Source organism: Scyliorhinus canicula, chromosome 4, assembly GCF_902713615.1.
Source record: "Scyliorhinus canicula chromosome 4, sScyCan1.1, whole genome shotgun sequence".
In the NCBI taxonomy this organism is placed as follows: domain Eukaryota; kingdom Metazoa; phylum Chordata; class Chondrichthyes; order Carcharhiniformes; family Scyliorhinidae; genus Scyliorhinus; species Scyliorhinus canicula.
This window is the reverse complement of record NC_052149.1, coordinates 147,449,847-147,468,646: the sequence shown is the minus strand read 5'-3', so window position 1 is coordinate 147,468,646 and position 18,800 is coordinate 147,449,847. Positions and strand designations below refer to the sequence as shown.

The following is an 18,800-nucleotide window of genomic DNA, read 5'->3' as shown; positions in this document are numbered from 1 at the left end:
GGCACAGGATATCTTGCCTTCTGGACTCCGGGAGCACTGAGGGCTTCATCCACCCCGATACGGTAAGGCGCTGCTCCGTCACGGTACCACCTACCAACCAGAGAATCTCCCTGGCCTCCGGATCCCACTCCGTGGCGATCCGGCGGTACTGCACCACCCCCCTCACCGTCCAGGGCATAGAGTTCAGCGGCTTCCAGCTTGACGTCCTCCCCAACCTCTGCGCTGCCTTGCTACTCGGCCTGGACTTCCAGTGCACCCTCCAGAGCCTAACCTTGAAATTCGGCGGGCCCCTACCACCCCTTACTGTTTGTGGCCTCACGACCCTAAGGTCAACCCACCTTCCCTGTTTGCGAATCTCACCCCGGATTGCAAACCCGTCGCCACCAGGAGCAGATGGTACAGTGCCCAGGACAGGACCTTCATCAGGTCTGAGGTCTAGCGGCTGCTGCGGGAAGGGATTATCGAGGCCAGCAACAGCCCCTGGAGAGCCCAAGTGGTAGTGGTGAAAACTGGGGAGAAAAACAGGATGGTCATTGACGAAGTCAGACCCTCAATCGGTACACGCAGCTCGATGCGTACCCCCTCCCTCGCATATCTGATATGGTCAATCAGATTGCACAGTACCGGGTCTTCTCGACAGTGGAACTGAAATACGCTGACCACCAGCTCCCCATTCGCAAGGCCAGTACACTGCGTTTGAGATGGACGGCCACTGTTACCATTTCCTTAGGGTTCCCTTCAGCGTCACTAATGGGGTCTCGGTCTTCCAACGGGAGATGGACCGAATGGTTGACCGGACTGCGGGCCACTTTCCCGTACCTGGATAACGTCACCATCTGCGGCCACGACCAGCAGGACCACGACGCTAACCGTTCCAAATTCCTCCACACCGCCAAACTCCTCAACCTAACCTACAACAAGGAGAAGTGCATGTTCAGCACGGACCGATTAGCCGTCCTCGGCTATGTGGTTCAGAACGGAGGTCTAGGGCCTTCACCCGTAACAAGGCCGACATTGCTAAGGCCACGATGCACGCGGTCGACGAGGCGCTAACCTTCCAAGTCGAGAGCGATGCATTCTGACCGCCACCCTCAACCAGGCAGGCAGGCCCGTGGCATTCTTTTCATGCACCCTCCATGCCTCCGAAATTCGGCACTCCTCTGTTGAAAAAGAGGCCCAAGCTATCGTTGAAGCTGTGCGGCACTGGAGGCATTACCTGGCTGGCAGGAGATTCACTCTCCTCACTGACCAACACACAGCGGGGTAAGATCAAAAATCATAAAATCTTGAGGTGGAGGATCGAGCTTGCCACCTACAATTACGAGATTTTGTATCGCCCCGGTAAGCTCAACGAGCCCCCCGATGCCCTATCCCGAGGTACATGTGCCAGCGCACAAGTGGACCGACTCCGCACCCTGCACGACGATCTCTGTCACCTAGGGGTCACCCGCTTTTATCACTTCATAAAGGCCCGCAATCTGCCCTACTCCATCGAAGAAGTCAGGGCTATCACCAGACTGCCAGGTCTGCGCGGAGTGTAAACCGCACTTCTACCGGCCAGACCTTGCATGCTTGGTGAAGGCCTCCTGCCCCTTTGAACGCCTCAGCGTGGACTTCAAAAGGCCACTCCCGTCCACTGACCGTAACACGTACTTTCTCAATATGGTCGACGAGTACTCAAGATTCCCCTTCACCATCCCATGCCCCGACATGACGTCTGCCACCGTCATCAAAGCCCTCAGCACCATCTTCGCTCTCTTCGGTTTCCCCGCTTATGTCCACAGCGACCGGGGATCCTCATTCATGAGCGATGAGCTGCGGCAGTACCTGCTCAGCAGGGGCATTGCCTCGAGCAGGACGACCAGTTCCAACCCCCGGGGAAACGGGCAGGTGGAGCAGGACAATGGGACGGTCTGGAAGGCCGTCCAGCTGGCCCTATGGTCCAGACATCTCCCGGCCTCCAGGAGGTCCTCCCCGACGCCCTTCACTTCATTCGGTCGCTCCTGTGCGCTGCGACTAACGAAACCCCCCCATGAACGTCCCTTTGCCTTCCCTAGGAAGTCCACCTCTGGGGTTTCGCTCCCAACATGGCTGGCAGCTCCAGGACCCGTCCTCCTCCGTAAGCACGTGGGGCAGCTCCACAAGGCGAACCCGTTGGTTGAGAGGTTACAGCTACTCCACGCGAACCCGCAGTACGCTACGGCGTACCCCGACGGCCGCCAAGACACAGTCTCCCTCAGGGACCTGGCACCAGCTAGGTCCCCACAACCCCCCCCCCCCCCGGCGCACCCCACCACAGCCCCCGCTCCAGGGCGATCCGTCCTCCCCTTGGTCCCACCCATGGTTGAAGATGAGGTTGACACAATCCCGGAGTCACCGACGACCAAACTGATGTCTGAATCGCGAACACAACTGTGGCGCTCGCAACGACGGATCAAGGCGCCCGACCATCTAAATTTGTAATCTCTTTCTTAAATTTTAAACAACCTGTATGTAAATTGTTTCCACCACCCCCACTGGACTCTTTTTTTTTAACAGGGGGTCAATGTTGTAATCACCACTGTTGTATTGTGTATACTGCATATGAGGGTATTACAGTAAAGCCCCTGTACTACAGGTACTGGGGTAGATCCCTTCATATGTGGGCTCTCCGAACTGCAGCCATTCTGGCAGCAGCTGCAGGAGGCTCCACATGTCTGCGTAAAAACCAGAAGGTTGCTTGAAAGCCTGCCTCATCCAATATAGCCCATGTCACATTGGTCAGCAAGGATATTCCTCATATTCCAATGCCTAAGCATAAAAATCCAAACTCAGCAGTTCATAGAATTTACAGTGCAGAAAGAGGCCATTCGGCCCATTGAGTCTGCACTAGCCCTTGGAAAGAGCACCCCACTTAAGCCCACGCCTCCATAACTCAGTAACCCCACCCAACCTTTTTGGTCACTAAGGGCAATTCATCATGGACCAGTCCACCTAACCTGCACATCTTTGGACTGTGGGAGGAAACCGGAGCACCCGGAGGAAACCCACGCAGACATGGGGATAACATGTGGACTCTGCAAAGATAGTGACCCAAGCCGGGAATTGAACCTGGGATCCTGGAGCTGTGAAGCAACTGTGCTAACCACTGTGCTACCGTGCTGCCAGTTCTAATCTAATGTAACTTGTCATTTATTTTTAGTAATAATGATCTTTATTAATGTCACAAGTAGGCTTCCATTAAAACTGCAATGAAATTACTGTGAAAATCCCCTAGTCGCCACACTCCAGCATCTGTTCGGGGACACCGAGGGAGAATTTAGAATATCCAATTCACCTAACAAGCACATCTTTCAGGACTTGTGGGAAGAAACCGGAGCACCCAGAGGAAACCCACGCAGACAAGGGGAGAACGTGCAGACTCTGCATAGACAGTGACCCAAGCTGGGAATCGGACCCGGGTCCCTGTGCTGTGAAGCAACAGTGCTAACCCCTGTGCTCCCGTGTCAGCAAAGAAAGTGATATAACTATACTGCTACTTTTGTCTTATATGTAACATACAGTGTAGTTTCTACAGAAATTCAGTAGATTAAGATCCAGTTCCCTTTTGGGCCAAATCTTTTCCCCATGGAGCTTCCTGTTGAACTATTTACTCTTTTGTAGCTTGAATTCATTTTTTGCACCGTAACCTGCTGGAAATCAGAGGGGTATCATTGTGCTGAGGGTAAAGAAGCGTCCAGAAATGAGTGAATGGCAGGTCCAAAGGCACTTTTTAATCATAGAGATTTAAGGATTGTGAAGAAAAAGGGATGGCCAAGAAGGAATTTGGATGAATTCAATTCAATTCAGATACAGAAAAAGAAATATAGGATAACAGACTGGATTACAAGAGAGAATAAAAGATACAGAAAGAAAATGTTGGAAAAAAATAAATTTAATAAATTTACTACATATGGAAATGTGATAGAAAAATTAAGTTTGTTCCTTTTCTGGGCCAGGGAAGTTGATCAGCATTGCATTAACAATGATCACATCTTCTAAATGAACACTTAGGCTCTTAATAACTGTTCCTGACTTTGTGCAATGAGCTTAATGTGGAATCAATGCATAAATTGAACAAGTTCCTGAAAATAATAGGGTGAATGAGATGCAGTTTGTGCAAAAGTAGGCTGCAGATAGGCTAAATCGACCAATATAGTTCCAGAGATTTGCAGCTCTTGACATATTTCTCAACTCCCAGAACTTGATGGATGATTTGTGCAGCAGTGTATGCTGGTGACACATTCTTATTTTTCCAGTAACATTTGGGCCACCCCCCCCCCCCCCCCCCCTCCCCCCGTACCACCGTGAGGTTTGTATAAGTCTTAAAGAGAGATGGCAATTCATTTACTTCAGTTCATACCAATGTTAGTATCACAGAGAAGTATTTGGTACAAGTTCATTAAGTGCTCAGCTGAAAACCTGGCTGATGTACAGGGCGCATCTCACAAGAACGAGGATGAGCCGACTTTTTGAGGGGGTGGAGGGTTTCTGTGAACGCTATGGTGGGGCCCTGCAAATCACGTTCATATGTTTTGGTCCTGTTCAAAACTGGAGGAGTATTGGGGGAGGTCTTTAGGTTAATCTCGAAGGTGGTGCATGTGAAAATCGAACCAGATCCCCGAGAAGCCATATTCAGGGTCAGATCAGCTGGGATTGGAAGCGGGTGCGGAGGCAGATATCTTAGCCTTCGCCTCGCTGATCGCCCGAAGGCGGATCCTATTGGGGTGGAGGTCAGCGTCTCCGCCTTGTGCCTTGATGTGGCGGGGAGGCCTGCTCGAGTTCTTAACGCTTGAGAAAGTGAAGGTCGAGTTGAGGGGAAGGATGGAAGGGTTCTATAACACATGGGCCTTGTTTATCATGCATTTTCAAGAATTGGATGACATTGAACATTTTTTGGGGTGGGTGGTTTGGGTGAGAGGTTTGGAATATAAAGGTATTGATGATTATGTATGGTTGATGTGTATCCCTGATTCTTTTTCATTTGTGTTTTGCATTTAAAATGTTGGAGGCTGTTTGGGTCTGGGTGGGGAATGGTGATTGTTGGCCAGGGGATTGCCATTGTATTTGTTAATGTTGATTATTTGTTGGTGGGTGTAAATTGATGAAAATGTGACAAAGTTGGAGAATAAACAAAATAAATAAATAAATATGAAAACTTGGCTGGCAGTAACTCCCACCCCCAGAGTATCAGTCTGTTTGACAGTGTGAGCACTATTTTCAAGCTCAAATACATATACATAAGAGGCCATTAGATGGTAGTCTAAAGTGAACACCTTGACTAGTTTGTTTAGTCCACAATGCACGGTCAATTGCAAAGAAAGGTGGACTTGCATTCATATAGCACCTGTCACAACCATTGGATGTCTCAAAGTGCTTTACAGCCATGGAGAGAGTCTGCCAACTGCTATCACAACTAAGATTAGCCACCTAAACCCAGACTGGGACCTTAACTAGTTTCAGTTGATCAGTGGAGCTCAGCAATCGTAACATTTAAATGGGTCCATGTTTATTTTATCGATTTACTGTTAATGGTCTATGGTTATGACTTTCAAAATTGCTATATCTGTTCAAAATTGCTCTCTGTTGAATCAGCAGATTTATAAAAACACAATAACAATATCTCGATAGAGAAAAATGAAGGCTCAAGTCTTGTCTACTATTCTTTCATCAGCATTGAGCCACCAATTCCAACAGTCTAGGAGCATGTCAAAGAGATGCTGCTGAGCTTTGGCAGAAAGGAAGTACATCTGTTGGAAATTCTAGAAGTGTTTTAAGAGGCAGTGCAAGAAACTTATGTTTTCTCCCCACACCTTCACCTTCCCTAACCAACTGGTTGAGAATAAATAAAACTCTTCATCATCACTTGGCAACTGCGTTGGCAATGTCGATTTTGTCAACACAAACATATAAAGTAAAGAGCCATCTTGTTTGTATCATCTTAACTAAAACATTTCCTTTTCTGCTTATATTCCAGGCCTTATACAGCCAAACTGGTGGCCGGAGGGAGCTAAGGAATGTGATACAGCATGTGCTAGTGGATTTGCCCGAAGAGAAAATGACAATTTATTCTTGAATTGAATAAAAGTCACAGGGAAGAACTGAAGATGTCCAAGAAGGGGCGTGGGAAGGCTGAAAAGCCTGAAGCCCTTATAGCTGCCTTACAGGCTGCGAATGAGGATCTTAGGACTAAGCTGACTGATATACAAATAGAGCTTCATCAAGAAAAATGTAAGGTGAGTGATGCCTCTTATCATGTGAGTGTTCCTTTAAGAAAGGTTTGGTCTCACCAAATGACCTGTAGCACGGCTTCAGTGATATCATTTGTGGGTGGAACTGAGCTGTGGCTGTCAGGTGAGAGGGGGTTTACTGTTTGGGTTTCAGTTTCGGTTTGTTACTTTGGACTGCAGAAGAAAAAAAGCAGTGTTTCCCTGTTTTTCTCTGTTTTTATTTTAAAGCTGTCCTGTGAATTGAAAGCACGTTGGGTGTGACAAACTGCCTTGGTAACTTTACAGAGAGTTGTTTTGCAGAAGGAGTTTTGAATCTGCTGGTTGGAACTGGATCAGAATCTTAGGGAAAGGACCAGTCCCATTCAAGTGAGATTACAGTGTGCTGGGCCACGCCCTTGAAAGGGGTTTTGCCTTATTGGATTTTGTATTGAATTGGAACAGTTACTAAGGAGGATTCATTAAGAGTTATATACATAGATTACTGGAGCTGTTGTGTTTTCTTTATGTTTGTAATTGATAACAAATTCTTGTTTTATATATGTTAACTACATTATAGAATAAATATTGTTTTGATGAAAGTGCCTAGGAATTCTGATGAATCATATCTGAAGTGAAGGCTCTTGTGCTCATCCGAGCCAAATTCAACACCAAGATTAGAGGTTAGGTGAACTTCATAATACACTTTGGAGTTTCTAAGCCATGGCTGAGGGAAGGTGGTAAGAGAGGGGGAGGGGTGGCATTGTTAGTCAAGGACAATATTACGATGGCAGAAAGGATGTTTGATGAGGACTCGTCTACTGAGGTAGTATGGGCTGAGGTTAGAAACAGGAAAGGAGAGGTCACCCTTTTAGGGGCTTTCTAGAGGCCTCCAAAAAGTTCCAGAGATGTAGAGGAAAGGATTGCAAAGATATTTCTGGATAGGAGCGAAATTAACAGGGTAGTGGTTATGGGGGACTTTAACTGTCCAAATATTGACTGGAAACACTATAGTTCGAGTACTTTAGATGGGTCCGTTTTTGTTCAATGTGTGCAGGAGGGTTTCCTGACGCAGTATGTAGATAGGCCAACGAGAGGCGAGGCTGTTTTGGATTTGGTACTGGTTAATGAACCAGGACAGGTGTTAGATTTGAAGGTAGGTGAGCACTTTGGTGATAGTGACCACAATTCGATTACGTTTACTTTAGTGATGGATAGGTATATACCGCAAGGAAAGAGTCATATCTGGGGGAAAGGCAATTATGATGCGATGAGGCAAGACTTGGGATGCATCGGATGGAGAGGAAAACTGCAGGGGATGGGCACAATGGAAATGTGGAGCATGTTCAAGGAACAGCTACTGCGTGTCCTTGATAAATATGTACCTGTCAGGCAAGGAGGAAGTGGTCGAGCGAGGGATCCTAAAGCAGTTGAAACACTTGTCAAGAGGAAGAAGGAGGCTTATGTAATGATGAGACGTGAAGGTTCAGTTAGGGCGCTTAAGAGTTACAAGTTAGCTAGGAAGGATCTAAAGAGAGAGCTAAGAAGAGCCAGGAGGGGACATGAGAAGTCTTTGGCAGGTAGGATCAAGGATAACCCTAAAGCTTTCTATAGATATGTCAGGAATAAAAGAATGACTAGGGTAAGAGTAGAGCCAGTCAAGGACAGTAGTGGGAAGTTGTGCGTGGAGTCCGAGGAGATAGGAGAGGTGCTAAATGAGTATTTTTCATCAGTATTTCACAGGAAAAAAACAATGTTGTCGAGGAGAATACTGAGATACAGGCTACTAGACTAGAAGGGCTTGAGGTTCATAAGGAGGAGATGTTAGCGATTCTGGCAAGTGTTAAAATAGATAAGTCCCCTGGGCCGGATGGGATTTATCCTAGGATTCTCTGTATGTGTTTTCTTTGACTCTTCTTTCAAACTCAGTGCGGGCTACTTCCTCGCTGCCACCCCCCCAACCCCCCCCCCCCCCCCCCAACCCCCCCAACCACCTCTCCAACTCCCAGGTAAGGGTAGGCCTTGAGCCTCAGCCTCGATTTATATCCTCCCGCTCTAGACTGCTTCCTCGCACTGCACCGGATCTACAGCTCCCAGGTAAGATACTGTAAAACTAGTAAATAATTTAAAAATAATAATAGCCTCTCCATAGCTCAGTAATTTTAAGACACCAGGGATCTTGGCTCCTAGCCAGGAGGCCACAAGTACAACTTCTAGCAATTGATCCAACTTGCTTTGCTGGGATGGCAAGATCAGCCCTTTTTTATTGGTCAGTGACCAGAATGCCAAGTAAAAGCAAACTTTTTATCTTTAGGATAAAATAAAGTAGGACTAAACCAGTTTGCTTTGATCACACTGAACATCTTGTGGAGATGCCGGATCATCTGAGGAAGGAGCAGTGCTCCAAAAGCTAGTGTTTGAAACAAACCTGTTGGACAAACCTGGTGTTGTAAGACTTGTTACTGAACATCTTATTATGTTGAAATGCCAAGCTTAAAAGATAGAAATCTTGGCTTAGCTTAAAGTCAAGAACTTAACTTAATGTCAAGACAACTTCAGATGAACAGCCAGTGTATCATCTGAGTAAATAGATGAACATCAAGTGTATCATCTGAGTAAATGCTTTCTCGATGCAGGTGCACTTTCTCTTAAAATAATAAGTATGTCCTCTAATACATGCATATTAAACGTCATATCCGAGTATAAACACTAATAGTTCAGTGAGTAGGTAAACCATCTGGTGCTGTGCTGAGCTACGTAGATCAGAACGATCCCAGGTTTGACTCCTGGGCCTATGCTGAAGTTTGCCGATCAGCAGTAAAATTCTACACTCTACAGCAGGGGTGGGCAAACTACGGCCCGCGGGCCGCATGCGGCCCGCCAAAGGTCATTATGCGGCCCACCAAGTCATTAAAAAAAAAAAAAATTTTTTTTAAAAAAAATTTTTTTTTTTTTAATTTAAAATTTTTTTTTAAGATTAATTTGAGTTGACTTGAGTAGGGTGATCATTGCTCGGCACAACGTCGAGGGCCGAAGGGCCTGTTCTGTGCTGTACTGTTCTATGTTCTATATGAGGCGCCCAGAATCATAACCGGGTGAAGTAATTATTTTACTTAATATACTATGCGGCCCTTTAAAATTGTGAATTTCTGAATGTGGCCCTTGCACGGAAAAGTTTGCCCACCCCTGCTCTACAGTATGCATCAGTCCTCCAGGTTAGGGAAGTGAAAGATCAATTATGACGTGCCGCTTCCCATCACCTTCCAGTCACTTCTCCATGAAGGAATTTGAGTAGGTGTTGGATAAGGGGCTGACCTTGGTCTTCTTTGTGACCCTTCATGCAAGCTTGGCTATTTTTAGGTGAGAGACCATTTGGACTGCCAGTTGCTGTGGAAGTTAAGTTCGGCACAAGCAGTCACAAACCTCAGTTAAGAAGAAAAGGAAGTGGGGTTATGGGGATAGCAAAATAAATATCCTTCTGCAGGAGAATCTGATACCCATCTTGAATACCTCCTTGATTAGCCAAATGGTGGAACACAACTAAAAATACCTTTCTCAGGCTAAAACTGTAAATCAGTCAGTCAGCCAGTAAAAGTATCTCTTGATCGACATTCTGTGTTCTTTCTGGAACCTTACCAGCAAAAGTATAATTTTAAATCTTGTTATTAAAAAAGTGACCTCATGAATCACAGAATCAGCCCCTTGTCTATGTGTATGACTTGTTGAAAGAGCTTCCCAACAAATTTCATTCCCTGGTTTTGTCCACACAACCTTGCCATAAATCTGGACACACCGGATGACTGGTTTTCCAAAATTCTGAATTACGTTTTGTGATGAATTAATGAACTAGGGTAGCTGAGGTTAATGCGATTGAGTGGTGGACATGGACTTCCAGAAGACATTTGATGAAGTGCCACACAACAGACTTGTGAGCAAAGTTAGAACTCGTGGAATAAAAGGGACAGTAGAAGACATGTCTATGAAATTGGCTAAGTGACACAAAACCGGGTGGTGGTGTACAGCTGCTATCAGATTCATAGGTCATACAAGCTCATAGAATCTTTGCAGTGCGGACAGAGGCCATTCGGCCCATCGGGGACACTGAACCTCTGAAAGAGCACCCAACCCACGCCCCTGCTCTATCCCCATAACCCCACCTAACCTGCACACCAAGGGCTTAACCTGCACATCGTTTGACTATGGGAAGAAACCTGAGCACTTAGAGTAAATGAACACAGACATGGGGATGAAGTGAAAATCCCACACACAGTCACCCAAGGCCAGAATTGAACCTGGGTTCCTGGCATTGTGAGGCAGCAGTGCTATCACTGTGCAACCGTGCCGCCAGATTGGAGAAAGGTTTATCGTGCGGTTCCCCAGAGATCAGTTTTAGGACCCCTGACATTTTGGTATTAAATGACCTAGACCTTGATGTACAGTGTGTAATGGTATATATACTGACTGGGATGTAAAGAGTTAACAGTTAATGATAATGTTTCTTAGCACTAGAGGGAACCACAGAGCAGTCATATATATATCATGGATTTGGGGATTTTGGGATTAGATGATTAGAAGATAAGAAGATTAGAGAGTAAAAGGATTAGATGGTGAGGTGTGAGAGAAAGCAGTTGTATACTTAAGAGTTCTGCAAGATAGAGATACCATAGTTTTATACAATAACCTTCTACTTTAGGAATGTGAACGAATCCTAGTTAGTCGTGTAAATAAATTTATAGTTTTGTTTGTTAACAAAGCTTTGTGTTCTTTATTGAACACTACACATCCAAGCCATCCAGGTAAAGCAGAATAGAGAATACAACACAGTGCATTATTTCAAAATATGCAGATGACACAAAATTTAGAATTTTTGTGAATAGGATATTGCTAAACTTCGAAAGGATTTAGGTTGGTGGAATTGTGGACAATTGCAAATGCAATTTAATGTAGAAAATGGTGAAGTGGTAAATTTTGATGGAAGAATGGCGAGAGGCAATATAAAATAATGGATAAAATTCTAAAGGGGAGTAGGTGCAAAGGGACCTGGAGATATATGTGCACAAATCATGGAAGACAACAAGGCCTGTTGAGAGAGTGGTTAAAAAAAAAGGGATCCTAGGCTTTTTAAATGGGGGCATATGGTACAAAAGCAAGGAGGTTATGATAAATATTAATAAAACACATTTCTGCCTCAACTGGCGTATTGTGTCCAGTTCTGGAAACCACACTTTAGGAAGGATGTGACGGTATTAGAGAGGGTGCGGAACAGATTCACAAAAATTGCTCCAAGGATGAGGAACATCAGTTTACAAGTCTAGATTAGAGAAGCTGGGGGTGTTGCCCTTGGAGAGGAGGTGGTTTAGAGGAGTGTTGATGGAGGATTCAAGATTTGAATGCTTTGTTGCTTCACAGCGCCTGGGTCCCAGGTTCGATTCCCGGCTTGGGTCACTGTCTATGCGGAGTTTGCACATTTTCCTTGTGTCTGCATGGGTTTCCTCTGGGTGCTCCGGTTTCCTCCCACAGTCCAAAGAGGTGCAGGTTAGGTGGATTGGCCATACGAAATTGCCCTTAGTGTCCAAAAAAAACTGAAGTGGAGTTACTGGGTTATGGGGATAGGGTGGAGGCATGGGGTTGAGTAGGGTTCTCTTTCCAGGGGCCGGTGCAGACTCGATGGGCCGAATGGCCTTCTTCAGCAATTAAATTCTATGATTCTGTGTGGGTTTCCTCTGTGCTCTAGTTTCCTCCCATAGTTCAAAGATGTGCAGGTTAGGTGGATTGGCCATGCAAAATTGCTCCTCAGTATCCAAAGGTCAGGTGAGGTTACGGGGACAGGGCGGGGGATTGGTTCTCGGTAGGACGGTCTTTCAGAGGGTTGGTGCAGACCCAATGGGTCAAATAGCCTCCTTCTAAACAGTAGGGATTCTATGATAATTCTGTGTTTCTTGTAATTCTAAGAATCAATGGTAACACTAGTTTCTATTTTAAGTCACCTTAGAGCTTCCTAGAACTTCCGAGAACTAAATAAAAAACATAATCTAATTAAAAATCTGCTCACTGATTAACCCTTCCAAATTACAATTGATCCACTTCTATTTTGTTTTCATGCTAATATGAAAAGCAAGAGTAATTTGTTACTCATCAAATGAAAGCTTCCTCACAAAAGGCAGGAACTTGATTTACTTTCCATTTCCTTGCAAACCTTTGGTCTGACTCACCTAATAAATGATTGAATTTCTTTGTTGAGCAATTGAAATGGCAAATTTCAGCGCATCAGCTCATGTGGCATTTTATACATCACTTTTCACAACCACCAGGGGCGGGGTTCTCCCACGGGCGGGCCATACCGGTGCCAAAGAGTGGCGTGAACTACTCCGACGTCGGGCCGCCCGGAAGGTGCGGAATCCTCCGCACTTCCGGGGGCTGGGCCGGCGCTGGAGTGGTTGGCGGCGCGCCCTCCGCCGGCCGCGCGTGTTGACGCATGCGCAGGAGCGCCAGCGTGTTCTGGCGCATGCGCAAAACCGCTGCCGTGATTCCTGCACATGCGCAGGGGGTTTCTTCGCGGCGCAGGCCATCACGGAGCCTTACACAGGCCAGCGTGGAAGGAAAGAGCGCCCTCACGGCACAGGCCCGCCTGCAAATCGGTGGGCCCCAATCTGGTTCTTGTAAATATACCTGCTATAAATCTGATATTAAAATCTTGATTTATAATTGCTGAAATGCAATTCCATTACTTAATGCAAGTTTATTCAAAGCCATATTACACCATTAGAAATCAGTTAATATTGATGAATGCTGACATCAAAAATGCCTCACAGCCAACTGGTAATCTAAATATTCTGCTTATCATTAATTAGACATAATGGACATTGAACAAAGTTTTCTCAGATATTCAATTGTGGCATTGTTATGTGCTCATGTCTCCCCAACCAAAAGACATTCCATTGCAGTCACTTTGTGGAAACTGACGTCTCCAACAATGTAGCTCTTGCTGCAAATGCAGCCAATTCCTTCCCACTGAAGGTGCCTCCATGCTGTTGTTGACACACACGCTGCTGGCCACTCAACAGCAACCACATTGCAAGGGTGGCAGCGGTTCTGTTCATGTGGTGTGCAGAATAGACCCCCTGATATTGAACTCTCTCTATTTGGACATGGCTTTGAGAGGTGGCTCTTTAATTGGCCACTTCCGAAAGATTGCTTCCAACGTTCTCCTGCCATCTCTTTCTGATCCCCAATCCATCCAGGAAAATTTACGGTGACGTGGTGAAGTTTCAGAAACAGGAATCTGTGTTGGTCAACTCACTGCACTATTAATACAACTTTTAATTAGAATATTCTATTAAAGTTCTGACGCTTTGATTACAATGAGGGAGGATTACAGAAAACTGCTTGAACAGAATTTCAACAACACAATGTTAAGAACATAACAGAAGAACATCGAGTGTTGAAGGGGAGCAGGAACAATCAATATTCCACAGCGTGAAATATGTTTGATTTCTGTTATCAGTCAAAGGTCTTAGGCAGAAGTTCCAGCTTTATAAGGTGCTGCGTGCACTGTATGCACTGTACAATGTGTGATGGCTGAGAATCTGATTATTGTAAGAAAGTTAAAGGGTGTGGAAATTTACAATAGCTAAGTAACAGCGCATCACAGGACATTTCACAGCCTTATGTTATAATTAGTGCAAAAACTGTTATGAAGAAAGATCCAGAAACACTCATTAGCGCACACAGACATGCAATAAACACAATTGCTGGTGTGCCAGGGAATATATAAATGGCTGTCAGTAAAGGCTCCCAGCAGCAGTTCAGATCTTGGGGAAGGTGGAAGTTTACCAAGTTGCCAAGGTATCGATACCCAATCCAAATTCAACCACGTTCACAGGATCTTCAACCTTTAAAAACATTGTTACGGACCACAGGGTTGCTGCCCACACTTTGAAAAACCCTGATGTAGGAAACACAGCAGCCAGTTTGCTCACAGTGAAATCTTTCTTACAAACAGCAATGTGATAATGACCTTTGTGAAGTTGATTGAGGGATAAATATTAGCCAGGACACAGAGGCTAACTCCCCTGCTCCTTTTTTTGAAATAGTGCATGGGATATGACCATGAAATGAGGAGCCAAAGTAGGCCATTCGGCTCATCGAGTCTGCTCCGCCATTTAACAAGATCTGATATAATTCTCAATTCCACTCTCCCGCCTTATCACCATAACCCTTGATTCCCTTACTGATTAAAAACCTGTCTGTCTCGGCTTTGAACAAACTTAATGACCCAGCCTCTACAGTTCTCTGTGGTAAAGAATTCCACAGACTCCCGACCTTCTGAGAGAAGAAATTCCTCCTCATCTTTGTCTTAAATGAGTGAGCCCTTACTCTCAGATTATGTCCTCTGGTCCTACACTCCCCAAAAAGAGGAAATAGCCTTTCAGCTTCTACCCTGTCAAGCCCCTGAGAATTCTGTATGTCTCAATATGGTTGTCTCCCCTTCTTCTAAACTCCAATGAGTACAGGCTCAACCCACTTAACCTCTCATAAGAAATTGCTTCCATACCTGGGATCAACTGAGTAAACCTTCTCTGGACTGCCTCCAACACTTGTATATTTTACATATTTTTTGGATCTTTTACTTCCACCGAGTAGGCAGATGGGGCCTTGTCTCATCTGAAAAATGGTGGGCAGGATTCTCCGGTTCCCCAGCCACGTGTTTCTTGGTGGCTTGCCGTTCACTGGGGTGGGATACTGTCTTCCCATTGAAACCACCCCACGCATCTGGGAAACCCATGGGTGGGGTTGCGCTGCCAGTGGGAAAAGAGGTGCCGGCACCTTCGATAATGCAGCACCCCCTCAGTACTGTGACCAGAATGCCATCCTTCACTTTCCTTTCTGCGATTTCATTTCCCAGTGCACTGTTTGTTTCAGCTTTCAATTTGTTTTTGTGTAATTATGCTTTCAGGTCAGTAAACTGGAACGAGAAAAGGTACAAGAAGTAAAACGTATTCGAGAACAGGAGCAGCACAAGCACACAGCAACCATCACAGACTTAAAAAGCAAACTACACGAGGATAAAATGAAAGAACTGCAGTCTGTTCGAGAGACATTGATAAAGCAACATGACCAGGAGCTGGCGCGTACGATCAAAATCAAAGAGCATGAGGTTCAACGATTAAAGTCACTTGTAAATGCGCTGCGTGATGGCAGCAGTGACAAAGTAAGAACAGCATTGTTTAACGAGGCCCGGGATGAGGCACGGAAAACATTTGACTCTGAGCGCCTTAAACTGTTGCAGGAACTAAGTGAACTGAAATCAGCGAAAAAGCAGGTGGAAGAGTCACTGAACAATATGATTCAATCTGATAAGATAAAAGCTGGAAACCTGAGGAGTGAGCATCAGTCCCATCAGGAGGCCATTGTTAAAATCAAATGGGAGTCCGAGAAGGAAATCCGTAGGCTGGTGAGGACCATTTATTTCATGACTTCGACTGTTGCCAATGTTCCATTATTATTTCAATGGGCTTTCACTATTTTTTAAGACAGAATGCTGTAATCTGGGCAAATCTTTCATCTGTCAGGCGCTGCCGCATGTTTAAAAGAAAAACAAAAGAGCATGGTAAAAGTTTGTTTCTGATTAGTTTTTGAAAGTCAGTGGGCCGAATTATCTGTTTGAGGGAGTGTTGATGTTGGGTCTGAATCGAGAGTGTTCTATGTGAACGAAAGCGGTGCCAGTCCTGGAGTGTTTAAGATTCTGTTAATGGGCTAACACCGGCACCACGTAGAACTCACGCAGTTCCAATGCATGCTGACCCTCACCCCAGCTAAGGTGATGGCACCATTGCTCTAGTGCACGGCCATCCCGCGGATTGTTTAGCTGTGCCGGAGTACCTAGGGGGCTGGCCTGGGGGGGGGGGGGGGGGGGGGGGGCACCTGGGGGTGGGGGTGGGGGGGGGGCACCTGGGGGGGGGGGGCACCCATACGACCCGTGGTGCTAAGTTCCCAGTGGGCAGTCAGCAGCGTGCACAGCCACATGGCTGCTTTGCAGGCTGTGGCAAAGGCAGTCCATGCCCAGCCACCCCAACCCACGGCCCTCCTCCAAGCAGCCTCCGCTACACTCCCTGGCTCTTTCAGATGCCCCCCAGCTAGTGGTACAACTGTCAGCATAATATAGCGATGTTAGACACTGTTTGTACCCCCTCTCACACCCTCAGCAGCCACAGCGCTTGTTTCCCGATTTGAAATATCGCGAGTGAACCTCGCCGCCGGTAATTCCTCTGGGTGAAGGCGGGGCACATTCACAAGTGATGCGGAAGGCCCGGAAAATGCTGGGCCTGGCCGGTTAATGATATGCCAATGCCTTTACTGTATAGTTTGCCTGCCCATGTTGGCGTGGGGCGTTAAACGCATTCATGCCGCTGTCAAAGGACCGGAGTATGGCATTCCATTAGCACCCGGCGCCGACCTTAATTTTTGGCTGACAACGAATTCTCCGCCCCATCGTATTTCCCGATTCTGGGATCGGCTGATGGAGACTCCTGCCCATATGCTTTTTTGGAAATCCCAACTTGCAGATAGTATTTAAATTGCCCGAGAGCTGTCGGTACACTCAATCTATGCGTTTACTGAATGCTTTTTCTGTCAACCAGTGTGGTAGAAATTTGGTTGCGATTCAGACATTGTTTGCAAGCCACATATTATCTTTTGCAGGAAGGTGGACATCATCAGAAATTCAGCAAAGCCAAACTGGTTTGGGAACTCAATAGGCATCTGTTGAGGCCATCTGAAAGGCAGAAAGGAAATCTTTCTGTTCAATTGCTCCCCCCAACACCCATTCGCTAACACCCCATTATTACGAGGATAGTTTTACTAAATATATGGAAAAGGTTTTTAGGCAATTTATTCCAAGACAATGAAGTAACAGCCTGACCAGAATTACTTTCCCGAGAGCTATCAGAAAGTCAGAAATAACTTCCCCTTGTTAGGCAGTGCCAGCTGTAACCTTAGTAAATCATTTGTGATGCATATTCCGAATAAGAGGTCATGGTAGAGATGAGTGACAAAAAAAATGTTCTTAATTAACTTATTTGCCAAATGGAATTAAATTAAAAGAATCTGTACCAGAGTTACATTCTAATAGCCATGGTGCTGCATCGTCTATGACAAAAAACACAAGGCATAATCTTTTAAAAGTATTTTAATCCAAATTTTCAACATTTTTACAGTTTACAACAGTAACAAAACCCATCCAACACATTAAACCCCCGCTCACCTATATCTCCCCTCCCTCCCTCCCAAACTTCCACCCCTCCCTCAACAGTTGATGGTAACCAACTCTCCAAGATGGAAAATGAACAAACCCCAACCTTGAACCTATATCTCATCCAACTTAGAGCAAATTTCACCTTCCCCAGGGCTAAAATCTCCAGCAAGTCCCCTTGCCATGCCAAGGCACAGGATGGAGAAGCTGACTTGCAGCCCAACAAGACCCGCCTGCGAGTGATCAGCGACATCTGCCCCCGCACCTGTTTGCAGCTCCGGCCAGCCCAACACTCCGAACATGGCTTCCAGGGTACCGGGCTCCACATTGACATGCAAAACCCCCAAAACCTTCCAAAAGCTTTCCAGCTTCAGACAGGACCAAACATGTACATGGTTTGCAGGCCCCATCCCACATCGCTCACAGACATCCTCCACCCTCTCAAACAGCCGGCTCATCCTTGACTTTTTCAGGTACACCACCTTCAGCTGTATCAGCCCCAGTCGCGGACACGAAGTTGAGACATTCACCCTCCACAGCACCTCACACCACAATTCCCCCCCCCCCCTCCAGCGGCGCTCCCAGCTCTTCCTCCCACTTAACCTTAACACCCTCTCTAGATACCTTATCCTCCTCTAAACCTCTCCTGTAAATTGCCAAGATGACCCCCCCCCCTCTCCAACCCTTCCTCTCTAGATACCTTATCCTCCTCTAAACCTCTCCTGTAAATTGCCAAGATGACCCCCCCCCCCTCTCCAACCCTTCCACCCCTCCAACCCTCCCACTGACAGCACCACCTCGAGGAACGAGGAGGCAGGCACAATCTGGAAGGTCAGGATGACCTTCCTCGCAAAGTCCCGCACCTGCATGTACCAGAAACTCTCCTCCTGCAGTAACCCAAACTTCTCATTCAGCTCCCCCAAGCTCGCAAACCGCCCTCCCTGAAACAGATCCTTCATTTCCCTAATCCCCTTCTCCTTGCATCCCCGGAAACTCGCATCCATCCTCCTGGGCTCAAACCTGTGATTTGCCCTGATTCGCATCCCCCCTCTCGACTCCACTCCCAACCTAAAATACTGTTGAAACTGCGTGCAAGTCTTCACCACCACCAGACTCATTGAATGCTTCCCTTGGGCTATTGGGAGTGGTGTCTTTGCAACCCCAACCCCCTACATGACCATCACCATTGTTACCCACAAAGCCCCCTCCTACCTATTCCATCCTTGAACCTGCTCTGCATTCGCCACCCAATAATTGAACATTAGATTTGGAAGGCCCAATCCCCAACTACCATCCCCTCTGCAGGACGACCTTCCTTAAACTGG

At 46.3% G+C, this 18,800-nt stretch overlaps 1 protein-coding gene across 2 annotated transcripts in view; it reads left to right on the top strand.

The window, feature by feature from the left end:
• The window catches only part of LOC119965067 (janus kinase and microtubule-interacting protein 2-like), a 311,931-nt gene that overhangs the window by 148,061 nt on the left and 145,070 nt on the right, over positions 1 to 18,800 (top strand). For both annotated transcript variants that reach the window (XM_038795322.1, XM_038795323.1), the window contains 2 exons: positions 5,996 to 6,254; positions 15,181 to 15,678. In XM_038795322.1, coding sequence (XP_038651250.1) covers positions 6,126 to 6,254; positions 15,181 to 15,678 — 627 coding nt within the window. In that variant the 5' untranslated portion in view covers positions 5,996 to 6,125. The remainder of the gene's footprint in view (positions 1 to 5,995; positions 6,255 to 15,180; positions 15,679 to 18,800) is intronic.